General features: G+C 34.8%; 1 protein-coding gene and 1 long non-coding RNA gene across 4 annotated transcripts in view; one reads left to right on the forward strand and one right to left on the reverse strand.

Annotated features, from left to right (window-relative positions):
- The window catches only part of Tet (Ten-Eleven Translocation (TET) family protein), a 108,104-nt gene extending 81,247 nt beyond the window's left edge, over positions 1-26,857 (reverse strand). For all 3 annotated transcript variants that reach the window (XM_074171119.1, XM_074171118.1, XM_074171117.1), the window contains exons 1-2: positions 26,773-26,857; positions 13,574-15,142 (exon numbers count right to left, since the gene is read on the reverse strand). In XM_074171119.1, coding sequence (XP_074027220.1) covers positions 13,574-14,908 — 1,335 coding nt within the window. In that variant the 5' untranslated portion in view covers positions 14,909-15,142; positions 26,773-26,857. The remainder of the gene's footprint in view (positions 1-13,573; positions 15,143-26,772) is intronic.
- LOC111508646 (uncharacterized) lies at positions 1,036-11,481 on the forward strand. The gene is made up of 4 exons (XR_012464525.1): positions 1,036-1,165; positions 2,561-2,687; positions 2,853-3,039; positions 11,141-11,481. It is a non-coding gene; the product is annotated as an uncharacterized lncRNA (long non-coding RNA).
- Positions 26,858-27,331: the final 474 nt, after the last annotated feature.

Genomic DNA, 27,331 nt, shown 5'->3' on the forward strand with positions numbered 1-27,331 from the left:
TATTTCGTCCTGGTGCAGGTTGTGAGAATTCATAAGTCTATTCCTAGATTTGAAACTCTGTACTGTTAAGGACACAATTTTTATGAAAGTTAATGACACTTTAACAAAGGAATTTTCATTGGTTCTGTTAGCAGTGTTATGAAACTGAATTATACAAAAATGCGATGTTGTCAAATGTATATGGATATCGACAAGATATCCCCTTTTTTGTATAGGTATAAATGATAATATTTCAAAGAGAAAATAGACTTTTTTTATATCGGATTTACCCAAAAAATAACATAGGCTGTACCTTATTGAAAACAATAAAGCTCCCTACGTAAATTGCAATAATATAACCAATGATATCACAAATATGCTTATAAAAGGGAATTATGCATGCGAGGTTGCCTGATGTCTGTACGACAATCCAAGAAAACGGCAAAAATCTCAAGCCGCGCCAATCGACGGTAAACCCAATTTGGCGCGTCGGTGTCACCCACAATCCTGCGAAATTCAGACATCCCAGTCAGGCGCTTGAATGAACTAAAATCGAGCAGATGAAACAACAATTGGCCCAGATAAAGAAATGTAGTCGCGTGTCCAAACACACATATCGACGTGTATGCAGCAGCTGCCACCGACACATTTCAAAATAACGTTCGATAATAGACCATTCTCTTTTACGATGATTTATCTCTTATTTACTTTTTTTCCTTGGCGTGTCACTGAATCGCGACATATGCGCGAACAAATTCGAGGCGCAGACAAAAGAAACTCGACGATTTCACGGCTGCACGAGATGAGTCGCATTAGGAGTCGTTTGGCGAAAGATTTCAACACTCCTCTTTTGTTATAAAATTCTGCCAATGTTTGTGAGATTATTCAAAACTGCATTTCCGTTATCAAAACCAAAAGGAATTGATTTCCGGAACGTAAACAATCTGAAGAAAACTACGAGTATGTATATAATTTTTTTCACTGTTTAGTCGTAGGCAAACTTTATGAATACAAGTTACTAGTCACTTTATCGTTTCTACGTTGGCTACTCTGTGTACCTATGTGTCATGAGTGTCAGCTGTCACAGGTATATGAAGTTTATATTGTTTACTTTTGAGTTATATTTGCTCTTTGGAAGTCGTTGTCATTGTATTTATTTCATCGTCCATATCAAGGATTGGTTACTGTATGTATTTATCAATATCAATTATATGTAATAGATGTTCATATTGTTCATTTTTGATATGTATTTTCTGTTTCCATTGCATTTATTCTCCATATAGTAGGTATCCAGTTGATAATGTTAACTTGGTTAGTTTTTATCGTGTGATGATTTTTTTCAAGCAATAATGAGTTTCGTATGACCTAAATTTTAATGTATGTTATTGAAGTCCATCATTTTTATTGCGTTCCTATTAGGTATTTAGATGTATCTAGTTCAAAACTTGACAGCTCACAAAAATTATGTATTTATTTAATGAAACCCTATTAATAGATTACAAATAAGGCATTTATTGCATTATTTTGAAATAGATTAATAATATACGGCCGCCATGATGTCTTGTACGCCAATCCAGCTTCTAAATTCCTTGGCTTGTTCATTGACAATAGTTTAAAATTCAACAATCATGTAGATACTTTGAAGTCGAAGCTCTCCTCTGGATGTTATGCCATACGAGTAACTGCATTTGAGCTCGGATCTGCAGAAGCTAGAATGGTTTATCATTCCCTTTTTGAACCACACCTCCGTTATGGTATTTGCTTTTGGGGTGTGTGTTCTACCACATGCCTTCAATCAGTATTACTAATACAAAAACGTGCAATACGATGCATATGCAAAGCCAAGCCTAGGGACTCTTGTCGACCTCTTTTTGCCTCTAACAAAATCCTAACTGTGGTCTCCCTATTTATATACGAGACAATCTGCCTTGTCTTCAAAAATAGGGTATTGTTTAACAACTTGGACGCACCAATGTATCAAACCAGGCAAAGATTCAGCTTTAAATTACCGCTGCCTTCTTCGTCGTTAGTTAAAGAATCCATTATTTACAACGGTCTTAAAATGTTCAATCACCTTCCTCAAGCTATAAGAACCATAAATGACCTTAGACCTCTTAAGAAAGAGTTGAAAGACTTGCTCTCTGGGAGACCTTATTATAGCTTAGCAGAATTCTATGATGATAATTTTAATTGAGAAGACTAACTGTAATATCTACGGTATTTTATTGATTTCATTTCATTCAATTTAGTTTAAATTGATTTATTTACATTTTGTTGACCATGTTCTTATATCCTGAATGTTTGTTATTATTTACATGTCTCTTTTCAGTTCATGTTGTAACCTACTTTTAGTGATTTTACTTTTGTGATTACATGTATATGTTATTTATATTTCGCACAAGGCTTTGTCAATAAGAATTTATTCTTCAGACAATAAAGTATATTAAAAAAAAAAAAAATCAGAGCAAATTACGTCACGTTAGAGTAAACGAACGAATATGACATTTTGTATAAAACAACAGCAATACCCGACGCTAGTTTTTTCTGATTTTCTTTAAAACTTGTTTTATATTGTTTACAGTGACTATTTTCATTTGTTGTGCGAAGAATCGAGTGCCATGGAACCAGGATTCACAAAAAATTCGACCTGTTGATGTTGGGAGAGCTTATGGCATCAAACAAAGACTTGTTCGGCAGAATTTAGAGATGTAAAAACTTCATTGTGAATATATAATAATATTTCGAAAACAAATAATGAAAATAAGTCGAAAGATTTTGAAAGATACTTGTAGTTTATTATTGGAGGTTATGTGATATGATATTGATGAAACTTCTTACTGACTAGTGATTACACAATGATTTATTTATTTTAGATCCTCCAGGGCATGATAATACAATAAGCTACGTATAGTTAAATCACGAAGGAAATCTGTGCACACTAAAAAAAACATAACAAGGGTGAAAAATTCCGGAGTTGATGCCTAACCTTAAAAAAAGTTTGTTCATTATTGAATTGACTCCTCGACCAAGATAAGATTGGTTTCCGATCTACAAATTTAGGTAAATATTTACCTCAAAGTGATCTTCACGAAAATAAAAGTACTGGGTAATATTTTAAGCTATTTATTTCGTGTTGCTCAAACGTGACGTCACAAGCGACGCCATGTTAATTTGAAGTGTTTTGGTGCGAATTTTGAACTTATGAATTAAAGTGTATTTATTTTTCACTGAACTACTATTTTTTTGCTGAAATATGATATAATTGTAATCATAATATATTTCTCAACAGTATTTCAAGATCTGTCATCATGTCTATTCCAAAACATGCAAATAACATCAAAAATTGAAAATAAATGTTTGATTCATTGTTTTCTCCGTTACAGAAAATGTTATTCTCGTCACCAGTAAACAGACGTCTTTCACTGAATGCTTCTATAATTTTTGGGCAACAAAATCAGTTCCTAACGAACTTTTGTGGGTCACTTAGAAATATCCAGTATCCCAACTGACAGACACTTTATTCCCGTGTCTAGCCGATGACCCTGTCTAGTCAGATCGGTCACATGCAAATGACCTTTTTTCTTTCTGGATGCTGGGATGCATGGGAGATGTTTTTATTCCTGTATCTTGACCGTTAAACCTGTACGACGGGTTGGAAAAAAATTGATATAAAAACCGCGTTGTAATTGCTTATCTTTGACAGCACACGGAGTCATAGAATTAGAATATTTTACAAAAGAACGCGGCACCCCTATGATGGGTACGATGTTTGCTTCTTAACCGAAATTTGTTCAATCGTTAGTTTTGAAATGTTACATGTTACCGTTGAAAATGAAATGAAACGGTTTGAAAAAATAATGAAATGTAATGATGAGATGTAGTAACAATTGTCCGAGGTATATGATATTGAAATGGCATTTCGTTAATTAATGTAATGTTCTGTTGTGTCGCCCTCTCTAATGATACTTAAATATACTCCACATTACAAAAAATCATTCTCAAGCATCCGTTTAATTATTCTTCGTTCGCTATTCTACAAGCACACAAGCACAGCCATGCTGACACCAATGGCAACACCGCATTTCCACGGGGTTCGTACATTGTCAAATGCAGAACTAGTAAATTCCGAATATTTTTCAAGTTATATTTGTAAGTTTTCGACGAAATCGTGAGAAGTCAGATTATTGTATTAAAGTATTGAACTTTCTCTAGAAAAGAAACCCATTTCTTCATCATTTCTTCATCTTTTGGGCAATGTAAAAACTGTCATACCTGTTCTCCACGGTGTAATTTTATCCACCTTCAGTAATGTAACAATACCGAGGCATATTTATTTGAAATTATTTTCAAATATCAGAATGGATAGCAAATGAACATCACCTTACTTCAAATCATCCCAGTTTCTGAAGAACTTTGAAATTCAACACTTTCACTCAAAACTAGAACATTTAGTTGAGCAATACTTTTGAATATCTTTTGAACTCGTATATTACCAATATAAAAGTTCCAAACTACAGAAAAAAATATTTTTCATTTATTTTATAACAACTGTGCTTTAAAAGCATAGGACCCTCAACAGTGTTGCCACTTCTCTCTCAGCAAGGCTTGTTATGCTGTTGGCTTATATTTTTTATCGAGATGAGCGAGCACTGGAAGAAAATCTTCAAAAGCATTCAATCAATTTATGAAACATTATTAATTCATTAGGTATTTAATATGTATGCAAAATAGGTAATAAAATGAGAATATTTATTTGGGATCAACATTAAAGAACTTGTTTGATTACACAGATCAACAGTGTTTTTGTCACATGAACTTTGTGATGTGTTTTGTTTATGTTGGCCTACCCCCATTGTAAATATATAAGTATTTTGTTTCAATCACATCCAGTTTACATTGTGACAGCTATATATTCATTTCTGGCCTAATTAACGTCATTTAGGCGGCTGTAGGTATAGCTATTGCATCATCTAACATACATTTTATTTTCGTTAGGTACCTACATCGCAAATATGCAACGAAACTGTTCTACTAACCCTAACAGTCTTGTTATGTGTGTGAAGAATCAGCTTTTACACTCCAGCGTCGAAATTTCACCCCATTAATTGAGCAGTGCTTTTAAGAATATTTTGGATTTACTGTGCAGCATCAAGATAAATTCTGGGTCCCAGATAAATGTTGTGTAACGTGTGTGAGACTCCTATTAGGTTAGGCTTTTATTTGAATCAAACAAAAATAAAAGGCATTACAACGAAGTCCAAACATACTATCCAGTATCCAAACTTGTCTTCGGCCAACAGACCCATCCTCCAAATCGATCAGAAAGTCGGGATTCCCGTCCGGCAGAATTTGTTCGCATGAGGAATATGGAGATAGACCCAAGTTGTGAACCGCAAACTTCAAAAAAACCGCACTTATTGACACGAAGTGATTTAAACGATTTAGTACGTGATTTTAATTTTTCTGAATAAACAGGCTGAGCTTTTGGGGTCTAGATCAAAGGACTGGAATTTACTTTCTCCTGATACAAATGTTTCTTATTTTCGACATTGTGATGATGAAATAAAACCTTACTTTCCTAAAGTCCATTGTAATAATATTTATGTTGTGATTAATTTATTCAATTTTGAATATGATCCAAGTCACTGACGACTGTTCATTGACTCCTCAAAAACTAGTTTGATAGCAGTGTTGCTGCATAACAGAAACAAACTCCCTTCAGTGCAGGTTGCTCATGGTTCTAATATGAAAGAGACTTACGAAAATATGAAATTTCTTCTTGAAAAAATTTAATTTAATGAACACGCTTGGAATTTTCACCAAAATATATGCTTTGATGTCAAGACAAAAACCTGTTGTGTACATTTTTTTTCATTGATACAATATTGGTTATTGACCCTAGTAGATTCAAAGTTTGATATAAGTTTTCATGTGACAAAAAACAGTTAAAATTTTGTTGACCAGTGTTATTAGATACATGTTCATATGGAATGAAACAGTGAATTTAATTCAACAATTTTGAACGTATACGAGTATTGAACATATCATAGCCCTGCAAATATTGCTTTACAAAAATTCTCAAGTTGTCTGTCATTTTCGAACCAGGCGAAACAGATCCTGGCTTTTTCAATCCCATACAAAAGAGAGACAAACAAACTTAGCCAGTGCCAAGTTAAACATTTTTTGGCGACTAAATGTGCAATACCATTCTCGAAAAAGGGTTCGCATTTTGAGAAGAAAGGAGTGTTTATTTTATTTGTTTCCGTCTCAGGGTGGACACTATTTTTTATCAATAATTCGAAACATTACCTTTTTTGTTGAATTTAAGCGACGTAAAAGCTCAAAATGAAAATCTACTTGACTTTTCAGTAAAATCCTTTTTTTTTTCGAGATAGGTAAGTATTTTCGTATTTTTCTTGGAATTCTGTTATGAGAACATGAAATTCACAAAAATTTTTAGGGTGCACCAAATAAATGGTTTGCCCCGGTTTGAAGAAATAATAATTTTTCACGGCCAGGAAAAGAAACAATAATGATTATTTATCAAGGATTAGGAAGGCCACGCCTACATTTGAGGTCAGGAACTCGAGTTTCAAGAACTGCATTTGTTTTAGCGCTAAATAAACAGGGTAAAACTTTTCGCTCGTCCCAGTAATACACCAGAAGTTCTCGTCACACGCTGAAATCTAAAAATCCATCAACGACTCGATTAAATTCTCATCCCGAATAAAGTCGACTCAGCATATGTCATATATTGAGTGTGTGTACGTCCTAAACCAGGTAGTGCGTTCCACAAACCAACAGCTGCGTCCTGAAGAATAAACTTATGCCAGCTGTTTCTCGGCACAGCCGCCCAAACAAATCAACTATAACTTTCCGCGGCGTCAACCGCTCGAGAACTAAAACGAACCGCTGCTACTGTGCACATAATGGCGAAAATGTATTTGAAGAATACGCTCACAATAGGAAGTTGATGATACTGATTATAACATATTACGTTTTTAACGAACTTGTGAGAATATTTTCGATGAGTGCATTGTCGCTAGATTGTACTCGCTTGTGGAGAATTTTGTGATTCGGGGATTTCAATGGCAGATGCGGAAAGGAGCCCGACACTTAAAAGTTTGGATTCCACTTATAACTTTTCAGAAGTTGGGAAACGAATATCACTGTTGGAAGATCTTTCAGAATTTGGTTGTGACAACGGCGAAATGAGGTGCATTGAGGGAAGTTTTCGGTAGTCATAAAAAGAAACGTTGTGCCGAATATACATCTACGTTTTGGGAAAAGAAAGATTTTAGCTCTCTATTTCTCCATCTTGATACAAAAAAACATGTGGGAAGGAAGGAAGCAAGCATTCAATTTCATAATAAGTAATTTTATACAAAGATGTGTAGCTCATGCAAAGAAGTAAGTTTCAGACACAAACTGGAAGAAAACGCCTTTTCGAAACAGCTCACTTTCATATAAACATTGAATTACACAAGAAAAAACTTTCGAAACAAATACTTTTTATATGAACACTGAATTACACAAAAACACTTCCCTCTATTCGGTTTGTATTCCAAACATTCGTTATGGAATTGAGTCAGATATCGTTCACAGGATTCCTACACAATATAAAAAAAAAAGCAATTAATTTCCAATAGGGGTACCCAGTTACAGGAAATGCTATTATTACAGAGTAAATATTATAAATATGAATATTAAAAATAATGGAATATAGAAATGTATGAAAGTAAATGCTAAAACAAAATATATATAAAATATTCGTGTAAGTAGAATTTCAAAAGCGGAATGAAAAATTTAGTATATAACACAAAAAGTTACAAATCATGCAATGTAGTAGTACTGACACAAATGTTATTTATAGTATCACTAAAAGTGATTGTGGATACAAGATACCAAGACGTTCAGATAGTGGAAATGAATATCGCAGTGTTCACAGATTTTATTAAGGCTACGGCACATAAAATTCAATGGTGATCGTAGCATAACATTTGTGCGTGATGCTTCGCAATAGAATTTCAGATTGTGTCGACCTTCACTTCTTGGTACTAAGATCTCGGGTAAAGGAACCGTACTGTCAATATTGTTGTTTAGTAATTTATGCAGGAATTGTATACCAAGGATAACTCTCCTATTTTCCAAAGATGTCATATCAAATCGTGTCAACAAAATGTTATGATCGATGCTTCTCGTGGGGTATTGACCATCAACTTTTAGACGCTCTCAATTGATGTTTTTTGATAGTCATAAACCGGATTCCATAACAAAGATCCATACTCCTACTTAAATCTGGCATACGCAAAATATAGCAATTATAAGGTGGCGATACTTTTGAAGTTTTTGCCATTTCTGTAAATGAATCCAAGCATCCTATTTGCATCAGCAGTCATATTCCTTATATGTGTTGTATGTTATACCGTGATCTTTTATCATGTACGCGGTTGATTGTAGTTTTTTGATTGAATAATCGTACATTAAAGTTCGCTTTTTTGTTGTAAATGATGTCATTTAACATTTGAATACGTTCAGTTGTAGACGATATACTAAATGAAAGGTAAGCATTTTCACTTACATGGAACACTGTCATCCTCACTGGTAAACATCTTCATGATATATCAGATATATCTGAAAGTTAGCTTACTTAACGCAAATGAGTATTTTATACTCAGTAACTTTTTTCTTATAACCACTACTTGTAAGTTCATCAGCTCTAGCTGCAGTAGTGCAAAATCATATTTTTTCTCTGATAGAATTTTCACTAATCACTGCTAAGTTAATCAAGTTCCTATAGAAAATATTTGCATCTTGGTAAAACCATTATATTCAATCATTAGTCGTGAGTTACCACAATGAGGTTCAATGGAGAGGTAACTTTTCATTGTGAAAACAAAAAAATCAAATTCATCTTCAAGACACATTGGTTGAGAAAGACATGCAAAAACTGTTTTGATTTTTGATTCAAGGAGGACATCATGACCTCAACTGTCATATCTCCTTCTCCGCCTCTTGGTGCCCATTACAATTTGATTAGAAAAAGTACCTACTAAGTGTGACACACTATTGATAATGTAGTTTCATAACGATAAACTATAACTTTTCATTTCGGCGCCCTCTTGCGGGACAACTGTTCCGTATTTCAAAGTATGATACTCATAGTGAAAATCAATTAAAAAACTGTATTAATTAGATTTAATATGGATTTTCAGGCCAGTTCTATTCAATTATTCAATCATAAACCGAAAATTTTACAGATAAGGTATTTAGATCAGGAACTATCTTTAGAAGATTAATTTTGATGATCTAATTTAATTGAATATTTTTCAATATTCTTACATGATATTTCCGGTGAATAGGCAATAAAATATTTTTATAATGAATATATATATGAAACGAAATTCAATCATCAACTCAAAATTTTTCCTTTTTTCCTTGAAAAAATCCTTTAGGCTGACAATCCACATCTCGCTAATATGTAAAAATATTTGTGGTGATGTCTATGATAAATAATCTGGATATTCTCTTTGGATAATTTTGAATTCTACTTTTGAACAACTTCCATACATGAATTTTCTTGATGAAGAGTGTTGGGTCCAAAGCAAGGCCATCGCCATGGGAGGGATGGGGGGAATGTCCCCCCCTGCTTTTTCGACTTGGGAAATGTTGGGCCGTGAAGATAAAAAAAAAATTAAAAAGTGAATAAACATGAAAAAAATTAGAATGAGAGAAAAGAAAGGGAGAGGTGATAAGAAAAGGGAAAGAACCAGAAGAAGGTTGGGATTTCCCAACATACATAACTTGGAATTCAGAGTTGTTTGAAAACTTAAAAAAAAATTACCTTCTCCCAAGTAAGAGAACGGTCCTGAACAGTCCACAAATTTTGAAGTGTCAATTTTACAAAATTCCCAACTTTTCGCTGTTTTTTCGACTTGGAAAAGTTGGGAAATTTCGGGCCGTGAGATAGAGAAAATAATAGTAGAAAACAATAAGCACAATATTATTTAAGTGTTGTTTCCTTTCTTGTATTGAATATTCCTATACATGGTGAATATCGTGAAAGACCAAGGATATTGGTCCAAAGTAGAATAATTCCCATTATTATTTTTATAATTACTCTAACGGGCATAACCATTCAGCCAATCTTTGGATAGCTAAGCTAAGTATAATATATTATAGTAGTAACTAATCCCTCGGCTTTCACTTTTTCGAAAATTGGGGTTGGGGTTGGGAAAATTTGGATTCCCTTCCCGCCTGATTTTTCTTTACGCTGCCCTGGTCCAAGATTGGGTATTATTTTCAATACCGTGTGTATATCTAACGAAAGATAAATCGTCTGCGATGAAAATCTTTGTAACTATTATTTTGTAGAAAAAAAAAAGAAATGTTGGTGAAACTATGAAACTAGTCCTTGCAGCGAAAGTAATTTGTAAACTGCTTCTATTTTTCAATTTTGTTGAGAAAATAGGAAATATCTGCTGAAAATCAATTTCAAGCGTTACCGAATGAAAATAAAATACCTTGTATTTCCTTCTATCTATTAAATCAATTTACCCTTCACTCATTTGCAATCGGTGAACCGAACATTACGGTACCTGATACCGTAATGTGTTGCCTAGCAACCTTTTTTTGTTTTCGAAAACAATGACGTTTAGTTTTCACTAAAAAAATGAGCACTTTCACTAAAATATATACAAATTATACAAGCTGCGTGCACTATTTTTGCCATATTGCCGAAAACTAGAATGATAATTATTATAAAAGTAACTGTCAAAGTCATAGCCAACTAGAAAAATATGTATTGTGTGTCCTCGTCTCTAATATTTATTAGGGAAAACATCCAGGGCTATAAATGATATTCAACTACTCTTCAACCTACCTTAGTAAATAAAGAACGTCATGTAATTATAATAAAGTCTTCAAATTACGTTTTTCTTACTATTTATCCCAACTATCATCAGTAATTTTGATTTCATCTGAACATATATCTATTTCACTTGTAAAATAAATGTTTCTACCAACTTCAGTGAATAAAAAATATTGGAAAACTATCGAATAGACTTCTTATAATAATTTTCTATATATTTTTAGTAATTAAAATTAATAATTTTTATTTTGTTGTACCTTACATCTGTTAATACCTCTTAATATTCTTCAGGTCTCTTTACTTGTTGGATATAAGTTTCTAACAACTTCAGTGAATGGAAAATACCCGACAAAATATTAGAAACCTACATGAATTGAACTTCGAATTGCTCCCACGTCCACTGTATTCGCCAGATTTAAGTCCCAGCGACTATTGGCTGTTCGCAGATCTCAAAAAATGCTCGTCGGTAAGAAATTTTGCTCGAATGCTGAAACTGAGGCCTATTTTGGGGCAAAAGATGAATCGTTCCACAAAAGTGATATTAGAATATTAAAACGGCGCTGGAATGATTGTGTGACTCTAGATAGAGATTACGTTGAATAATAAAGCTAATTTTGAACAAAAAAAAAACGCTTTTTTTTTAGGCCCGGAACTTTCCAACCCATGAAGATACAATTGAATATGTAATCATCTATCAGCATATATAGTGTAGCAACAATGGTTGATAAATAATTATTATTATTATAGTCACAATGATAATGAAATATCAATTCAGACTATTTGACGTTTCATATGATTTCTCTCAATAACAAAAATTCCGAAATATTTTCGTTTTGGAGTTTATTATTGTCAATGATACCCTTCCTCCCAAACTACTTTCATTTGCTCTGTAATTATTACGTCTTTAAATGCCTCATTTACATGTTCAACTGATGTTTTAAACTTTTTATGAAATCATAACTGACGCAGGTTTAGCCAAACGTCAAGTATAATATTTTCAAGTTGAGCCAATGTATCATAATAAAACTGAATGTTGAAATCAGAATCATCCCAATCAGCCAATCGCCATTTCTACTTCCATCCCTGAAACACTGCGAATCGTGCGTGTGCTTGCAGTCACCCTACATCCCTTAAATTCCACACATGGACCGTCCCAATTATTCCCCAGCAAATGCGTATGTGTGTATGCGTGTGTAATACGAGGCCAGCAAAATTTATACCTACGATTGACAAAGCTTTCGCTTGCTCCGGTCTCAGATTTGAATGGGAGTAGCCGGAATAAATCCGACGAATAAATTGACGATTTTTGATACCGGGATTACTTTTCACTATAGTCTTTGGAAGGGCATGAGTTTCAATGTTTGAAAGACTTTGGAAGTACCTAGAATTTATTTGCGAATGAATTATTTAGAGTTTGGTATATTAGTGAGCTGTTATAGCGGTGGTATATTGGTGAACGGTTAAAAAAGAGGAAAACATACGTCAAGTTGGACATTCGGAATAATGAAATATTAACGGCATATAAAGAAACAAAAGATATTGAAAATGGCTTACTTGTTAAGCTTATGCACATTAAAAAGTATTTCTTTAAAAGAAGATCATAGGTTGCTTTGAAATTTTTATCTCTATTGGAAAAACTATTACTTTATGCCAACATCACCATGTTCCACCAGAAAATCACACTTTTTTCAACAAATAATTCAAATTTCTTGGCCTTTCAACGACATCATTCGTTTGATCATTGCGAAGATGAACTATTTTGAATCAAGAAAATATAATATCATATATTTGAAGGGAAAAATAAACTGTTTCAAATGAAGAGCAATATCAACTCGATCTGAATACATAGTGTTCGTTTGTATTTAATACTGTATTCCTTCAAATAACTCAATTCGTTTTGTGAATCTACATACAAAACTATATCATGATCGACTGAAAATAAGAGAAATTTTGTATCGAATGAACAGGGTTTCTTTTAAAGAAGTATTTCATTCATTTCAGTTTGAAAAAACCTGTGGTGCTCTGGTCTTTCTATGACCATCTTAAGTGAGAGGTGAGCGGGGAATTTCGTTGTAAGCATCGCGTACGCGCCAGTATGTGTTGGAAAGTGATGTTGGTGTGTTGCGTTTTTGAGGAGGAAGTATTTTATGTGTCTGTAGGCAGTGCAATTTCTTTCCGATTATTTTGTATCTACCATAATGGAAAAGATTTTACAAGACTGGGGTCTTGCACAGTTGAAAGATATTTTTATGGGTAAGTATTATAATTGGATAAAACTCCGCTATATCAGTAAGTACCGCGTTGTATACGTAGCACCGAAGAGAAAGTGTTGAACTTTGACGGCAACTCTTGATTTTGCCTTCATTTTGCGAAAATTATAACAATGTTCCGTAATTTTTCACACATGAACTTTGCACAGCTCTGCGAGTGAATATTAATTTAAACTGAAAAATCCTCCACGTTGATTCAAATTTGCCCATCTCTTGTTTTGAACATGCATTTTATCTTGTTTCAAATAAGAGCATTTTCTCTAAATAAAATCTGATTTTCTCTTAGACCGAATTCATTTTTTATTGAAAGATAGAGGTACTTATAGTTTCTACAATAAATGATAATACAAAAAATACCAAAATGGGCACCAGTTCTTATAGGTTGACAGATATAAATGTTAGTTTCACAGAAATGTGCTTATGAGAATCAAAAGCATACAAAAAATCCACTAACCTTTTTTTCGGTGAGTTTCTCGCACCTCCTCTGCTTGCAGATTTGGTGACTCTTGTCGTTCCTGCAGGGTGCGCAGTCCCCGCAGTTGTCCTTTCGCTGGCACCCGATGCATTCGCCGCATCGTTTCCTCTTCTTCTTCACCTGCTTGTCCACGCTACCGCCACTGATGTCCGTATCCATGTCCACGGAACTATTCACGTGCATCTGGTGGGCCTTGAAGCCCGCCGTGCTCGAAACCGCGGCCACTTGCCCCGAGTTTTCCGACCCGATTTCCATGTTGCTCGAAGCCCCGTCACTGTCCAATGAGCTTTCCAGACTAGAAGTGCGTATTTTCCTTCTCTCCTTCTTCCGGAAATCGTTCCGCGTCGGAGAAGTCATGTTTCCGTTGATCTTTTTCTCGATGCCGTTGTAGATGGCCCCGTCACTGTTCTGGATCTGCGTCATGGGGTTCTGGAACTGCGTAGGGTGTAAGTTTTGGATCTTGATCTGATCCTGATGCAGCGTGGTGAGCTTGAGGTCCGGTTCGGACTTGATCACCGTCACCACCGTCGGTGAAGAGATTAGCTGGTTGTTCTGGATGATGGCTCCGTTCTGGCTGTTGAGGAACGTGGGATGCAGTGCATTGTTTAGGGTGATGTTCGCCGGAGGATGCGAGTACAGTTGGATATGCCTCTCGTCGAGGAACTGCTGCTGGATGGAGGGGATCTCCCGAGCCTGGATGGGCGCCGGCACCAGGGGATAGCTACGCGGGTTGACGTTAACAGCACTTAGGGTGTGGAAATTAGAGTTCAAGGGGGTTAAGCTTTGTGGACTAGCAGGGTTGGGCGACACGGGCGTCAAGTTGGTGAGCGTCGTCAGCGTCGTCTCACTGGTGGTTACCGGCTCGTTGAAGCTCTGGAACTGTGACTGGAAGGACGGCAGCTTCGAAGCGCCGTTCTGCTGGGCGAAAGCGTCAGCGAAGGTGTTCACGGGGGTGGTGGCCGCATACGAAGATGTCGACGCGTCGATCGGCTTCGATTCCCACGGCCGGTACTGGGGCTGGGAGGTGATGATGGACAGGGAGTTGTCCCCCCTATCCAGCAACCGCGCCTCCGTGTAATAGTCCCAGTTTGATATGTCTAGGAGCCGAGTATCACTGAAAAGTCTGTCGGAGACCGAACTGAAAGCTCCTCCGGAGTCCATGTCCGAGGAGAAAGTCGAGAAAGGAGGAAGGTTCGCCCCCGAAGGTGCGTCCTGCACTGTAGAACTGGGAGTTCCAGGAGCCGGATAAGACGGCGCCAGGGTCGTGTACGCGACCCCTAACCCGTCCGGGTCCTGGCTTAGAGTTTCACTCATGGTGTAAGGTACGCATCGTCAACTGAAAATCATTTTTTTCGTCAGATTTCTTTTGCGGTACGGAGGGTTGGAGCTGGGTCGGGTTCACAGAAGATTGGTAGCCGTTATTGTCATTGTGGTTATCCTGAATTTCGCTGAGTTTGGTGATGCTTTGTACTCTGTTGTATTTGTACTGTTATGTTTCGTATAAAAATAGCGTTATCCTTTGTACATTATCTCTTATAAAAATAATATCTGAAAAAGAAAACATTTCAGTTTAAAATGGTGAAAATATTTATGAGTGCAAAATTTTTAAATAAATATTTCAGAAGAAAGTAGAATGGAAAATTTTTGGTCATCATTTTAATTGATATCATTGTGAAACAAAAACTATTATCAAAAAATGGCCAACGCCGGCATTTTAAAGTGCAACCGATTTTTGCAACGAACTGGAATTGTATTATTTATTAAAAAATTATAAGAAACCTCTTATATCTTCTAATTAAAAAACATTATGTCAATCATACATAATTAATATTAAATTGATTTCACAACTTTTACTGATACATTACTGAATATATCAGCTTGAGATCTATGGAGAATCCATTTATACAGTAGGAAAGTGCAATTGTTACATCAAAAATAAACTAATTATCTAATGACTCTTTCAGAATTCTTAGAAAGGTGCCATTATTGACTTGTCATAGCACTAAGGTGTAATAACTTGACCAATAAAAAATCTAATCTAATCTATTCTGCATAACGCTTCGAATCTCAGAATGCTGAGACCTTAGGGAGAAGTTGATCAGTTTTCTGAAGGCAATTTCTTGATATTACAGTTGTATGCAATTAAAGTTGTAAGCAGCCATTCGTTCAAGCCTTCCATAGAGCACAATTCGACATCAGCAAAGAAAATGCTGCCGCAGCCGAAACGACTCTCCCTTTCTGATCGGCCATTTTTATAAAAGCAATACCTCCTGTAAAGTCCCGTTAGAGTTATTCAGTCTTTTTGTCTAATTCCATAAGTTGTCAGCCTCAAAGTTAGCGTCGAGAGACCGTAATTTTTGTTCTGGTGTTGAGAGTGTTTTCCATAGAATAATAGTAATGTTACTTCTTTGTATGGATAGGTAACAAATATATTAAACTCATCACATTGAAAAACTGAATGATTCTAACATTGCAGCAATGATTCGTGACCTTTTTTATGCTGCTAACAACACTTAACATGTCTCATCTATATTTTAGCTCCGAATATAATTGAATTTCAGTAAATCTTTCTCATCATGACCAAACAAACTTCATGACTTCGGCCTTCATGTTATTTCAAGATGCCATTTGGCTTAAGTAATGCCCCTGCTACGTTTCATAGGATGATGGATATATAAGATACACATATAATGTACATCTGAATGAAACATAATAAGAAGAAATTACTCTTGAAAGAGGCAGACCAAATTCTAGTTTTCACTTAAGATTCTAACATTGCAGCCATGATTGGTGATCTTTCTCATGCTGCTAAAAACACTCAACTTGTCTAATTTATATTTTAGCTCCGAATATAATTGAATCTCAGTAAATCTTTCTCATCACGACCGAACAAATTTCATGGCTTCGGTCTCTTTGTTATTTCAAGATGTCATTTGGTTTATGTAATGCCCCTGCTACGTTTCATAGGATGAAGAATATATGAGATACTGTATAATGTACATCTGAATGAAAAATTTTGAGAAGAAAATACTCTTGAAAGAGGCAGTCCAAATCCTAGTTTTCACCAAAGATTCTAACATTGCAGCAGTGATTGGTGACCTTTTTCATGTTGCTAACAACACTTAACATGTCTAATCTATATTTTAGCTCCGAATATAATCAAATCTCAGTAAATCTTTCTCATCACGACCAAACAAATTTCACGACTTCGGCCTCTTTGTTATTTCAAGATGTCATTTGGCTTAAGTAATGCCCCTGTTTCGTTTCATAGGATGATGGATATATGAGATATTATATGATGTACATTTGAATGAAAAATAATGAGAAGAAAATACTTTTGAAAGAGGCAGACCAAATCTTAGTTTTCACCGCATATAGCTGCGGTGTTCCTGCTGGGTTCCTGCTGAGAAAGTCAAGAGAATGTATAAACTGTCTCAAGAATCTGTGAACAATATGTGGCGAACATCGTCATTTCTGATGGATATTGAATAAAAAATTACTTTAGTGATGAGGGAAGTGTTTATTAGAAATATAAAAATGTCAGAGTTTTCTCAGAAGTTCGTATAATTCTGAGAAACTTGATTGTAAAAAATTTTTAATAAAATATACATTTGAATGGTCTGATAAACGAGCCATCGAGCCTCTCTCATCTTGAATTCCCGATTTCTTGTTGTAAAATTGAAAGTATGAATGACTTACTATAATCTATCAAAAATCTTGTCAAATAAAAATAGTAAGTAAACGCATTTGATTGTCTATAATACATGTGTCTCGTTAACCTTTTCATCGTTATAAAACAAAACATAAAATATATAGCCAGCGCTGCTTACTACCCCGTTTTCCCAATCATTTTCCGCAAACTTCGGCTTTTTAAGACCATCATATGAATGAAACTTCCGAACATAAACGGCATCATCTTTCATCGTTTACGGCAAGCGAAGCCGAGGAAAAATAAAGAAAACAAAGCTTTGTTTGTATACGGAGAGCGGTGACGCATCGAAAAGCGCATGCACACGTCACGAAAAAGCTTTTTGGCGAAAGGACCAACGCGCATGCCCAACCAGTGCGTAACGCAACGCATTTCCTCGTCGCCGTTAGGTCACGGTCGAATGCGTTGCCAAGTCGACGGCATTTTCAGCAGAACTTAGATTTATGAGTAATATATAACGAATGTTTCATTTCCATTCTTTCAGTAATGGAAAAAAACTATATGATTTTTGTGAGTGAGACACGTCATACAAGAGATTATTAGAAAAAAGAAATTCATTTTGGAATGTAAAAGTTTGCAGTCTCAAAGTGTTAACTTTTTGCTAAAAAAAATCACTGTTTGTAAAAAGAGCAGTATATTTTGACATAACCTTGTTTGAATCTCTCTTTACTAATCATAAATGTATTAATATAATACGTGATGAATGTTATATTCGCCAAACTAGTGAATTAAAGTTGTAACCAGCCATTCCTATGAGATTCGGTACTAAAAGTGTTATTTGAATGTACAATCATTTTCCTTATCATATCAGAGAACTAATATCAACAATAGTCTATTTTCGGCAAGTAACAACCTTGTTTGAAAAAAGGAGATTTATTCAACAGTTTATTAAATAATAATTTATATGTAAATAGTATATTTTGACAGATTTAGATTGATTATTGTATTTACCGACTCACAGATGTTTGAAATTATTTCTGATACGCCCACAAGTGATATTTTGAAATTCCACTAAATCATTTTCAGATTTCAGAAAATTAACTTATTAACCCCGTTTTGTAGGATGTGAAATTTACATGAATATGAAAAAATAAACTTAGAATCAGAAAAATACTAGTAGATTTCACTTGTAGCAGAGGTTTTCTAAATAAAGAAAAGTGAATAATAATTGTTGAATAAACCTCGTCCCTTTTTCTTTTGGGCTTTGTGCCAATCATTGTTACCCTAATTTTGTTATCAGGAGCAATGAGGAGCAGTGGGTAGTTGATTGGTTAGTGAAATTTTCAGACAGATAAAGGTAGAGTTTCGAACAATTTTATTGTTGTTCGACTAGAAGTTATCCAAAGTGCGGATCAATAATAGTATTGACCAAAAGTCATTTTTTGTGAAGGAAATCAAGCGTTTTTTATCGAGCTTTTCAGATTGTGGAAGGACGACTAAATTGAGTTCAATCTTCCTCTTGAAGATGATCACTTGGTGATCGAAACACGTGTTGAGGTGTTGAAATAACGGTTTGGTGTTGGGATCAAACTCCACCAATATTCATTACTGTACCAAAGGTTCCAAATAGTGCATCACAAGTATCATAATCTCAAGTAATAATATTTTTCAAAATGAGCTCCACTTATTGTGTTTTTCTATGTGTATGTTAGGTTGAATATCTATCAATCTATTGCTTGGCTAAGAAGATGATATTTTGAAAGTATTGAACAACTCAACGTTGATATTTTCACATAACAGTTAACAAAACTAAACACGTGCTTCAGTGTATTTTTGTTTACTTTAAATGAACAGCTGAATTCGTATATATATTAAGGTTATCATTTACTGGTCTGATATATTTTTGAAATTGATATAAACGCCCTTACATTGTAAAACTCAGTTAATGCTGTTTTCTTGAAGATATTTTCTTGAACAGAATGTTTTGACCACCCCGTATATTATCATTGCGATTTCCAACAACTCAACAATACTGTAGTGTGAGTTCAACTTTTCAGCCAATATCAAATTACTATGCCATTCTAAAACGAAATATTTAGGTCAAAAGTATTTCAAATATCAAAAACGACGTAGTTTTTTTTTCAGTTGTTTATGGAGTCTTAGATCTGGCAACCATGCAAAGCTGGAGAATTTCACTCCCGTCATGCGAAATTTTCAGCGCTGACTGTACTGTTAGGCGTCGTTACTCTGGCATGATTCACAATCAAGAAAAATCAATAGTTTAAAAACATTTCCTTCTGCCCGTGTTTGCTGATTTGAGACGTGGAAACTAAGCGTTGGGATGGTTGATTCTTGGTAGGTCCGTCTTGGAAAATGCGTTGGTTTTTTTCAGTGTCCAGATTTCGCGGTGGACAGGGTTTTTCGTTTTTAATTGGAGGTTTCACATATAATTTTTTTTGGAGGAAGCCTCCGATTTTTGGCGACATTATTAAATGGAAAAAATATGTTTTTCAAAATCAGTTGGTAATTAACAAAAATATTACAACTTTTTTATTACTTATGTTAAACATAATTAGGTACGTAACTTTAGTATATTTTTCTTTTTTACCTATTTGAACCATGAGAGCAAAATATGATTTACTGAAACTAAAAAAATCTAAGATTCATTCATCCTTCAATATCATCATATTTTTAGCAGGAAACTGCAATAAAAACACAATAATGAATCATGGTTCAGGGTGTTTATTAGACATGCGACAAAAAATTAAGGGACTATTCCTAAGGATATTTTGTCTTTTGATGATTTGATAAGGCGCTTTGTTTCGAAGATACGGGACAAAGAAGAAATTCAACAATAACAATTTTGGTAATTTTGAAATTATTAACTTAGCCGAAATAAAAGTATAGCGGACCTACCAAGTAATAAAAAATCTAACAATTCCGTCGGTATCTATCAACAACATTCCGATTACTACAAACAGCTGCAGACATTCAATTTGCTTGGGGTAACACAATCAGAAACGATCCTGGTGTTTAAAAGAGTTCCAAAGTCGATGTTCTTGTAGATTAAGAAACATTACATGTAATTTTTGGTAATAAATTGTCGAATTATTTTTTTTTCGCTCCGTATATTCGAAAGAAAATGCCCTATCAAAAATCATCAAAGGACAAAATATCCTAAAAATAGTCCAAGGAATGGCCCCTTAAACTTTTGCCGCATGTTTAATAAACACTCTGTATAACTAGATACATTTGAATACAGTAAAAGAACAAATTAGAACAAATTAGAACAAATATCGGTGATACGCTAAACGCTGATGCAATTCAATTCTTACAGAAGGAAAACAGTATAAAAAATATTGTCCAAACAGAGTATTTCATGAAAAAACTTACATTTACCAATATAATACAAAATATACACAAAAATCAAGATTATTAATGGAAGAAACAATGAAAGGATTGAAAATAAAGCAACGGTTGTCGTAACCGTTACATCTATCCTAACGATTTGAAAAATGCCTTCGGTTTGTTTTTAAACTGAAATTTTAATAATGTCTGACTCACTGGGAATCTGATGGAAAACACATTTTCACACCAGAGCTGAAACAATGTGTTTCAACGCGCGTTTCGCCAACCAAGTTACCACCTTCAGGAAACTCACTAAAACTAGAAAGACTTCTTCATACTCTTCAATCGAATTGCATATATAAAACTTATACAGTACCACATAGGGCCCTGACACTTCAAATAAAGAAGATATACGAGGGAGGTATGAAAAGTTTCCGGCCTAACAAAGATACAAAACAGTTTTTTAGATTTTTTTCACGCTTCTCCCAGCAATGCCTCCAAATAGTACCCGGCGTTTTTCTCTGCAGAATAATTGTTCACGAAGATGATTGCCTCTTCATTTGGCGAAAAGAAGTCGCTTGGGGCTAGATCAGGTGAGTAAGGCGGGTTGTCACGCAGTTCAAACCTTAATTCGTAGATTTTCGCCATGGCAACCGCTGTGGTGTGAGACGATGCGGTATCTTGGTGAAACAGGATTTTTTTTGCAAATGTGGTCGTTTTTCGCAAGTTCTGCCTTCAACTTGTCAAGTAATGATGCGTATTAAGCACCTGTGATGGTTTCTCCTTTTTGAAGATAATAAGTATCACATAAATGATCTGTTTCAAGAAACGCGAGTACTGGATCCGCTTTTAAAATTATATTGAATGCTCTCATTTTTTTATCTTATTTCATCTGTTTGATACTTCCCTTCATTGCACTAAGTTCATAATATATCATTTTATACATATACATACATTTTATACGTATTATCAGCTCTACTTCATTCACTGCTTTTGCGTATTCCAACTATTCTGTCGGTTACATATTTTTTCTTACTCATTATTTTATTACAATATTTATATAGGCTGCAGTTATAGAGCCTGCATGTTGACTATTATACTTTGTACTGATATACTGTTTATACTGAGATACTGTTCATACTGATATACTGTCTATACTGTAATACTGTAACTCAATGTCTGGAAAACCCTCTAGTGTCCCTGACTTGTTTGATTTCATTTTGTGGAAAAACATATAAATGCAGGCCCATGTAATTGATTTCGTATATTAATTTTGTTTATTTGTTGTTGAAACGAACATTTTTTATTATTATTAACACCATGACTATCCCAAAAAACAGTCGCCATCACTTTTTCCTGCCAAAATAACAGTTTTTGCTTTTTTGGAGCTGATTCCCCCTTCACAGTCCACTGTTTGGACTGAATATTTTTGTTTCGGGCTTATAATGGCATATCCAAGTTTCATCTACAGTAATTGGTAGGCGCCAAAACTCGGATTAATTGCGCCTAAACTGCGCCAACAGTATTCATTCGAACACGTTTTTAGTCCAACGTGAGCAACCGCGGCATCCAGCGCACGGACAGCTTTTTCATGCCTAAATGTTGATTTCATATATGACAAACACGTTCTCTTGACATATTCATAACCTCTGCCATCTCCCTCACTTAAATTCGGCGGTCGTGTAGCACCATTTGGCGAATTTGGACGATGTTTTCATCGATAGTTGCAGTTTTTGGACGTTCCGAACTTTCATCGTCTCAGATGCCCAAAATTTCACTGTGATAAATGCTGATGGAGAGTTCCCATACACAGAATCCAACTCGTCTTTGATTTGCGTAGGCGTGCCTTTCGAAAACAAATATTTAATGACAGTTTGATACTCGATTTTGTCATTTTCATGAAGACACTCATATCAACTCATACTGCGCGTCCAAAATGGCTGAAACTTCTGTGAGTAACTGTCAAGAGATGAACAACGAAATTCAGTATGTTTTTTAGGAGTACTACTTTATTCACGTTGCGTTTACGTTTAAAACTTTTCAGGCTGCCCCCGTAGCATTAGATAATTGTTGTCTGGGCCAAACCTTACTTATCCAAATTGAATAATGCTTATGTGGATATGTCCATGTTTACTTACACTCATGCTTGTCTTTAAGAACGGTTGAATTTACATGACTTTTGCCAGAATTGGGAGACAGATTTTGATAGTTGTTTGTGTTGTATTAGATGTCCAACCATTTTTAACACGCTTTTATTAACTTCACCTGTATGTATGTATGTATGTTTGTTTGTCAGTTTGTTTGTTTTTTGTAACTCCTTTTCATTTCATATTTATCTTGATCTATTCGCGGGTACATATATTTCTTTATAAGAAAAAAGTATTTTTTTATTATTGATCCCAAAGTTCAGATAAAATAAACATAGTTTAAAAAGACTAAATAACACGCTTTTACAGCATACTAAACTAAAGAAATGAAAAATTAATGTAGTTTAAAACACTAAAAAACACGCTTTCAAACTAAAAAGTTTAAAAGCGTGTTTTTTAGTTTTTTAAACTAAATTTATTTTTTTCTGAATTACTTTTTCCGACGATTTGTAGACTTTATCGATTACTTTTGGAAAGTACTTTTTCTGTAAAGTAGGAAACAGTGTTGAATAAGATGAGGAGTCAGGATTGGCGAAGGTAAAACACTTGGAACAAACAAAAAATAACCAATTCAATCTAAAAACTAATTTCAAATGGATGATTGCCATTGATTTTTCGGTACTTTGAAATTGCAGACCGATTTTTCAACCCTTTAAATCCCCGTTTCCTTTCACCGCTTAAATTTAAGTATTCCACAAATCCCCAGAATTACTAGATTGGCGAAAACAAACTCAGAGAGAGTTTGCGATAAAATTCGATTTCAATTCCGGTTGATTGAAGCATCTCATCTCTCGCAGAAGATAACACTACAAAGGAGGGGGGTGAAAGGTAGGCCACATGAAGGGCTCAAGAGATGAAGGCAATTCCATCCACCGCAATTTGAAGTAATATTCACGTCAACGTAACGTTTCATCCCGATATTTTTCCAATCAGACTTCCAAGGAAATGAGAAAAACCCCCCCGACCATTTCAATTTGATCTTTTATTGAATTCTAATCTCGAGGATGACAGTTTCGTCTTGAATGTGGGTTGGAGGAAGTCGAAAATGATCTCCAGCCCAACTTCACACCGATTATGAATAAGGAAAGGACGAATGTGGCGCATGCTCCTTGATCCAGGACACAGGCTTCCCAAATTGGCAGGATATTCGTGTTTTTCTTTGTTATTTCATACCTAGGAGAAGGAATTCCATGAGAGTTCGTTGGCGAGATTTCAATTTTAGATTTTTGGCAAAGAAGGAATTTAGGGGCGGTTTTTGGAGCTGATACAGCTGAATCGTATTCTCTGGAGATTTGTATCGTATGAGGGATGAACCGCATTAATAATCCAGTGGCAGTAATGAAAATATACAGAAATATATATACAGCCTATTTAGGAAACCTGAAATAAATTCGACATTATTACAAAAGTTTCCCAGCCTTCTAGAAGAGAAATTCCTCAAAATGGCATCGATAGAGTCTCTAAAAGTAACGAACGATCCATCGAACAATCTTGCACGTTCTCGCAGTAAACGCGCTCACCGCAGTAGCAGACGAAATTCTGAGAAATGAAACTTTACTACGACGCAAATTTGACAGAGACACACTGAATTTTCACTAATACTCTAAATTGAATATGTGATCTGTGTTTCTTGTAACGAACTTGGCCATCGCGTTTGCTTTGTCCAATATATTTTGAAGGCAAACTCAACAAATCAACCGCAGAATTACCGCTGTTTGTGTTTTTGTGATAACAGAAAGTTTTAAAAGACACGAGTTTTTCAAATATTCGCCAGGTATACACAGTAGTTAATATGAAATGGCTATTTTTTTTTCGTGACTAATTCATCTAGTGCATTGGGAAAATGCCAATCGCTTTCAGATAGAATATTAATGAAAATTTTCTATATCTTCTTCTTGAAAACTGTCAGAAGAGTAAAAGACAAGCGCTAATTGTTTAAGAAGTATTGAAAACTTACATCTTAGAATAAACAATTTAAATAGCTTTTCATCCATACATGAAGATGATTTGTTGTTTGTATTGTGTGGAAAATAACGATATCAGAGACATAAGTGAAGGTAACTGATCTCATTGAATGGGTTAATTATTATAAAAAATAGATTTAGAGAGTCCTTGTAAGTCTTCAACTTCCAGAGAGAACAGAATCGAAAGTTTTTTCGTGTAAAAAATACAAAGTATTGGATGAAATGAGTCTTTTTTTACTAGTAACATCTTGAGTGAATACTAATATCACATTATCTAATGAAAAATCATGTGAAAAAAAAAAGTTTATCAGTGAATTAGGAATTGGTGGAACGGGGATGAGTAATATACAAAAAGCAAACGAAATTCAATGTGGATAAATGCGTGTGCAATTAAAGACACCAGATAACTGATGTCTCAATCAAAATCTAAAGAGTTGAAAAATCAAAGGTACTGTTTATGTATTACCTATACTAAGTATACCAAATTCATCAAAAAACAAGGCACTCTAAGTTGCTTTCTTCAAATATGGGAATTTAAAGGAATTGACTTGTGCTTTCTGAATTCTCTGTATGTATCAAATAAATATTATTTTTCAAGGTTCAAATGCAGATGACAAAGTTCAATTTATCCAAAAAATAATGTGCTTGTCAGAAGATTAAAAGTTTGAACCAGAAAAGAAACTCTTACTGAAAGATTTATATTGTCAAACTGAACTCAATGTTTTGTAATTACCCGGTCACTCTGGATACTTAACTGTTCAACTTCAAGTTAGCATTGATGTTATTGAAGTTGTATTGATGAATTTCGTAATTATTTCTAATCATTTACAATTGACATTCATATTTATGTTCTTTCTGTTGAACGAAATCCAAACAGATCTTAAAACTATTCAAAATCTTTTAATTTCTTATGAGGTCCAAAAAATTTAATAGATATTTTATCGATACTATTTATAGAGTTAACCATAATCAAAAAAGAAGTCAATTTTTCAATGAATAAACAATTAAATACTCATACGTGTTCAGTATATCCTAAATTTCATCCATTTTCAAATTTTGATTAGGTATACATATTTCAATTTTTGAACGTTTATCCCTAATTTTCATCCATTTTCAAATTTTGATTAGGTATACATATTTCAATTTTTGAGCGTTTATCACATGAAATGCCAAACAATAATAAGAGAAAACTCTACTTTCAAATGTACCTACAACAAACAAAAATGTGTTCGCTTCATCGAATATAAAAGCACGTAGTGCTAATATTTTTCGTCATTGGACGAAAATGCACCTTTCCCGCTGTTTTCTAAAGGACTTAGTGATTGGAAAACCTTGAATTTTTCCTCGATAGAATTGCCACTTGCTTTGTAAAAACTAACTTTCTAGTAATCCCAGCAAAAATAACAATAACATTCAGTGTTATCATACAGATAACATTTTAAAAACCAACCATTACGTTGCCGAAATGTTTACCAGGAAAGTAGTTGTTTTTCAACATGAGAACTCGTGAGAAACCAATCACACTTCAATCAATGTTAACGTCTTCAAAACTAATAATACTAACTCACTTTATACGTCCTGTCCGACAAAAATAATTTCATTTTTAGCGGTGAAATTGGAAAATTTACCAGAATCAAATGAAATCCTGGGTTATTTTTTTGGTTTCAGATATTAACTATATTTCTAGTTCGTCATTTTAGCGGCAACCGCAAAAAAATGTTCTGTTCTGTTCTCAAACAAAAATTTACATTTCCCTCTCTTTATTTTAACAGCTTTTGTTTGCGAAACCCTGAAAAGTTTGAATTATTATTTAAAGAACCTCTCTTGTATAATGAAGCCTCCGAGGAAAACAATTACATAATCTTTCTGCGATGTTTTCCAAAATAAAAAATGGATCGGGGATCATACGAAAATCCGCAATAAACCAATTGCACTTGAATCATTCTTTAACATCTCCAAGAACTCACTGTTTCCCGCCCCCTGGGGCCAAAAACAACCACTGCCACTGACCAAAAATTTTCCAAACCATACTCCCGCGAATCCGGCGAGACAAAAGAAAATCCCACTGACCATGTGTAAATAAAAAAATGTTTGCACACACACACCACTGTCACGCACGTTGAAATCAACTGAAGTCTCGTATTTTTCGAGCTTTCGTGGTCGTGCCGCGCTCTACATCTGTCGTGCTTTCCGGCCAATGGCAAAGCTCGCCCGAACGCTGCCGAGGATCAACGATCGACGCGAAGGGCGTACGCGGATCGCGAAAGCTGTTTTTCTCAATTTCCCACTCGCGTCTTCGATCTGGCGAGAGAGCAGATTTGACGGGCGTCCTAGTAGGGGATGATCGGAGCTTTCGTGAGATTTGGGTCCGCTCGGCGGTTGTTTGGATGCTCGATCGCTCTTGAGGTGTTGCTGTCGACATCATTTCTGGTTTCCGTCCAGCATACTTTGAAAATATTAGAACAATTTACGATAGAGATAAAATTTTGCAAGGTCAAATCAAATAATCGACTACGTATAAGCATGTGCATGTGCAAAAAGTGCATTATGCTTTTTGACAAACATGTTCAAATTTGCACTGTAAACAGAAAACATAAAGCATCCCCGTATACAACTTATAATATCAAAT

This window comes from Leptinotarsa decemlineata, unplaced genomic scaffold (assembly GCF_025532065.1).
Source record: "Leptinotarsa decemlineata unplaced genomic scaffold, Ldec_3_MD MMD2_tig00000008_RagTag_RagTag, whole genome shotgun sequence".
Taxonomy (NCBI): domain Eukaryota; kingdom Metazoa; phylum Arthropoda; class Insecta; order Coleoptera; family Chrysomelidae; genus Leptinotarsa; species Leptinotarsa decemlineata.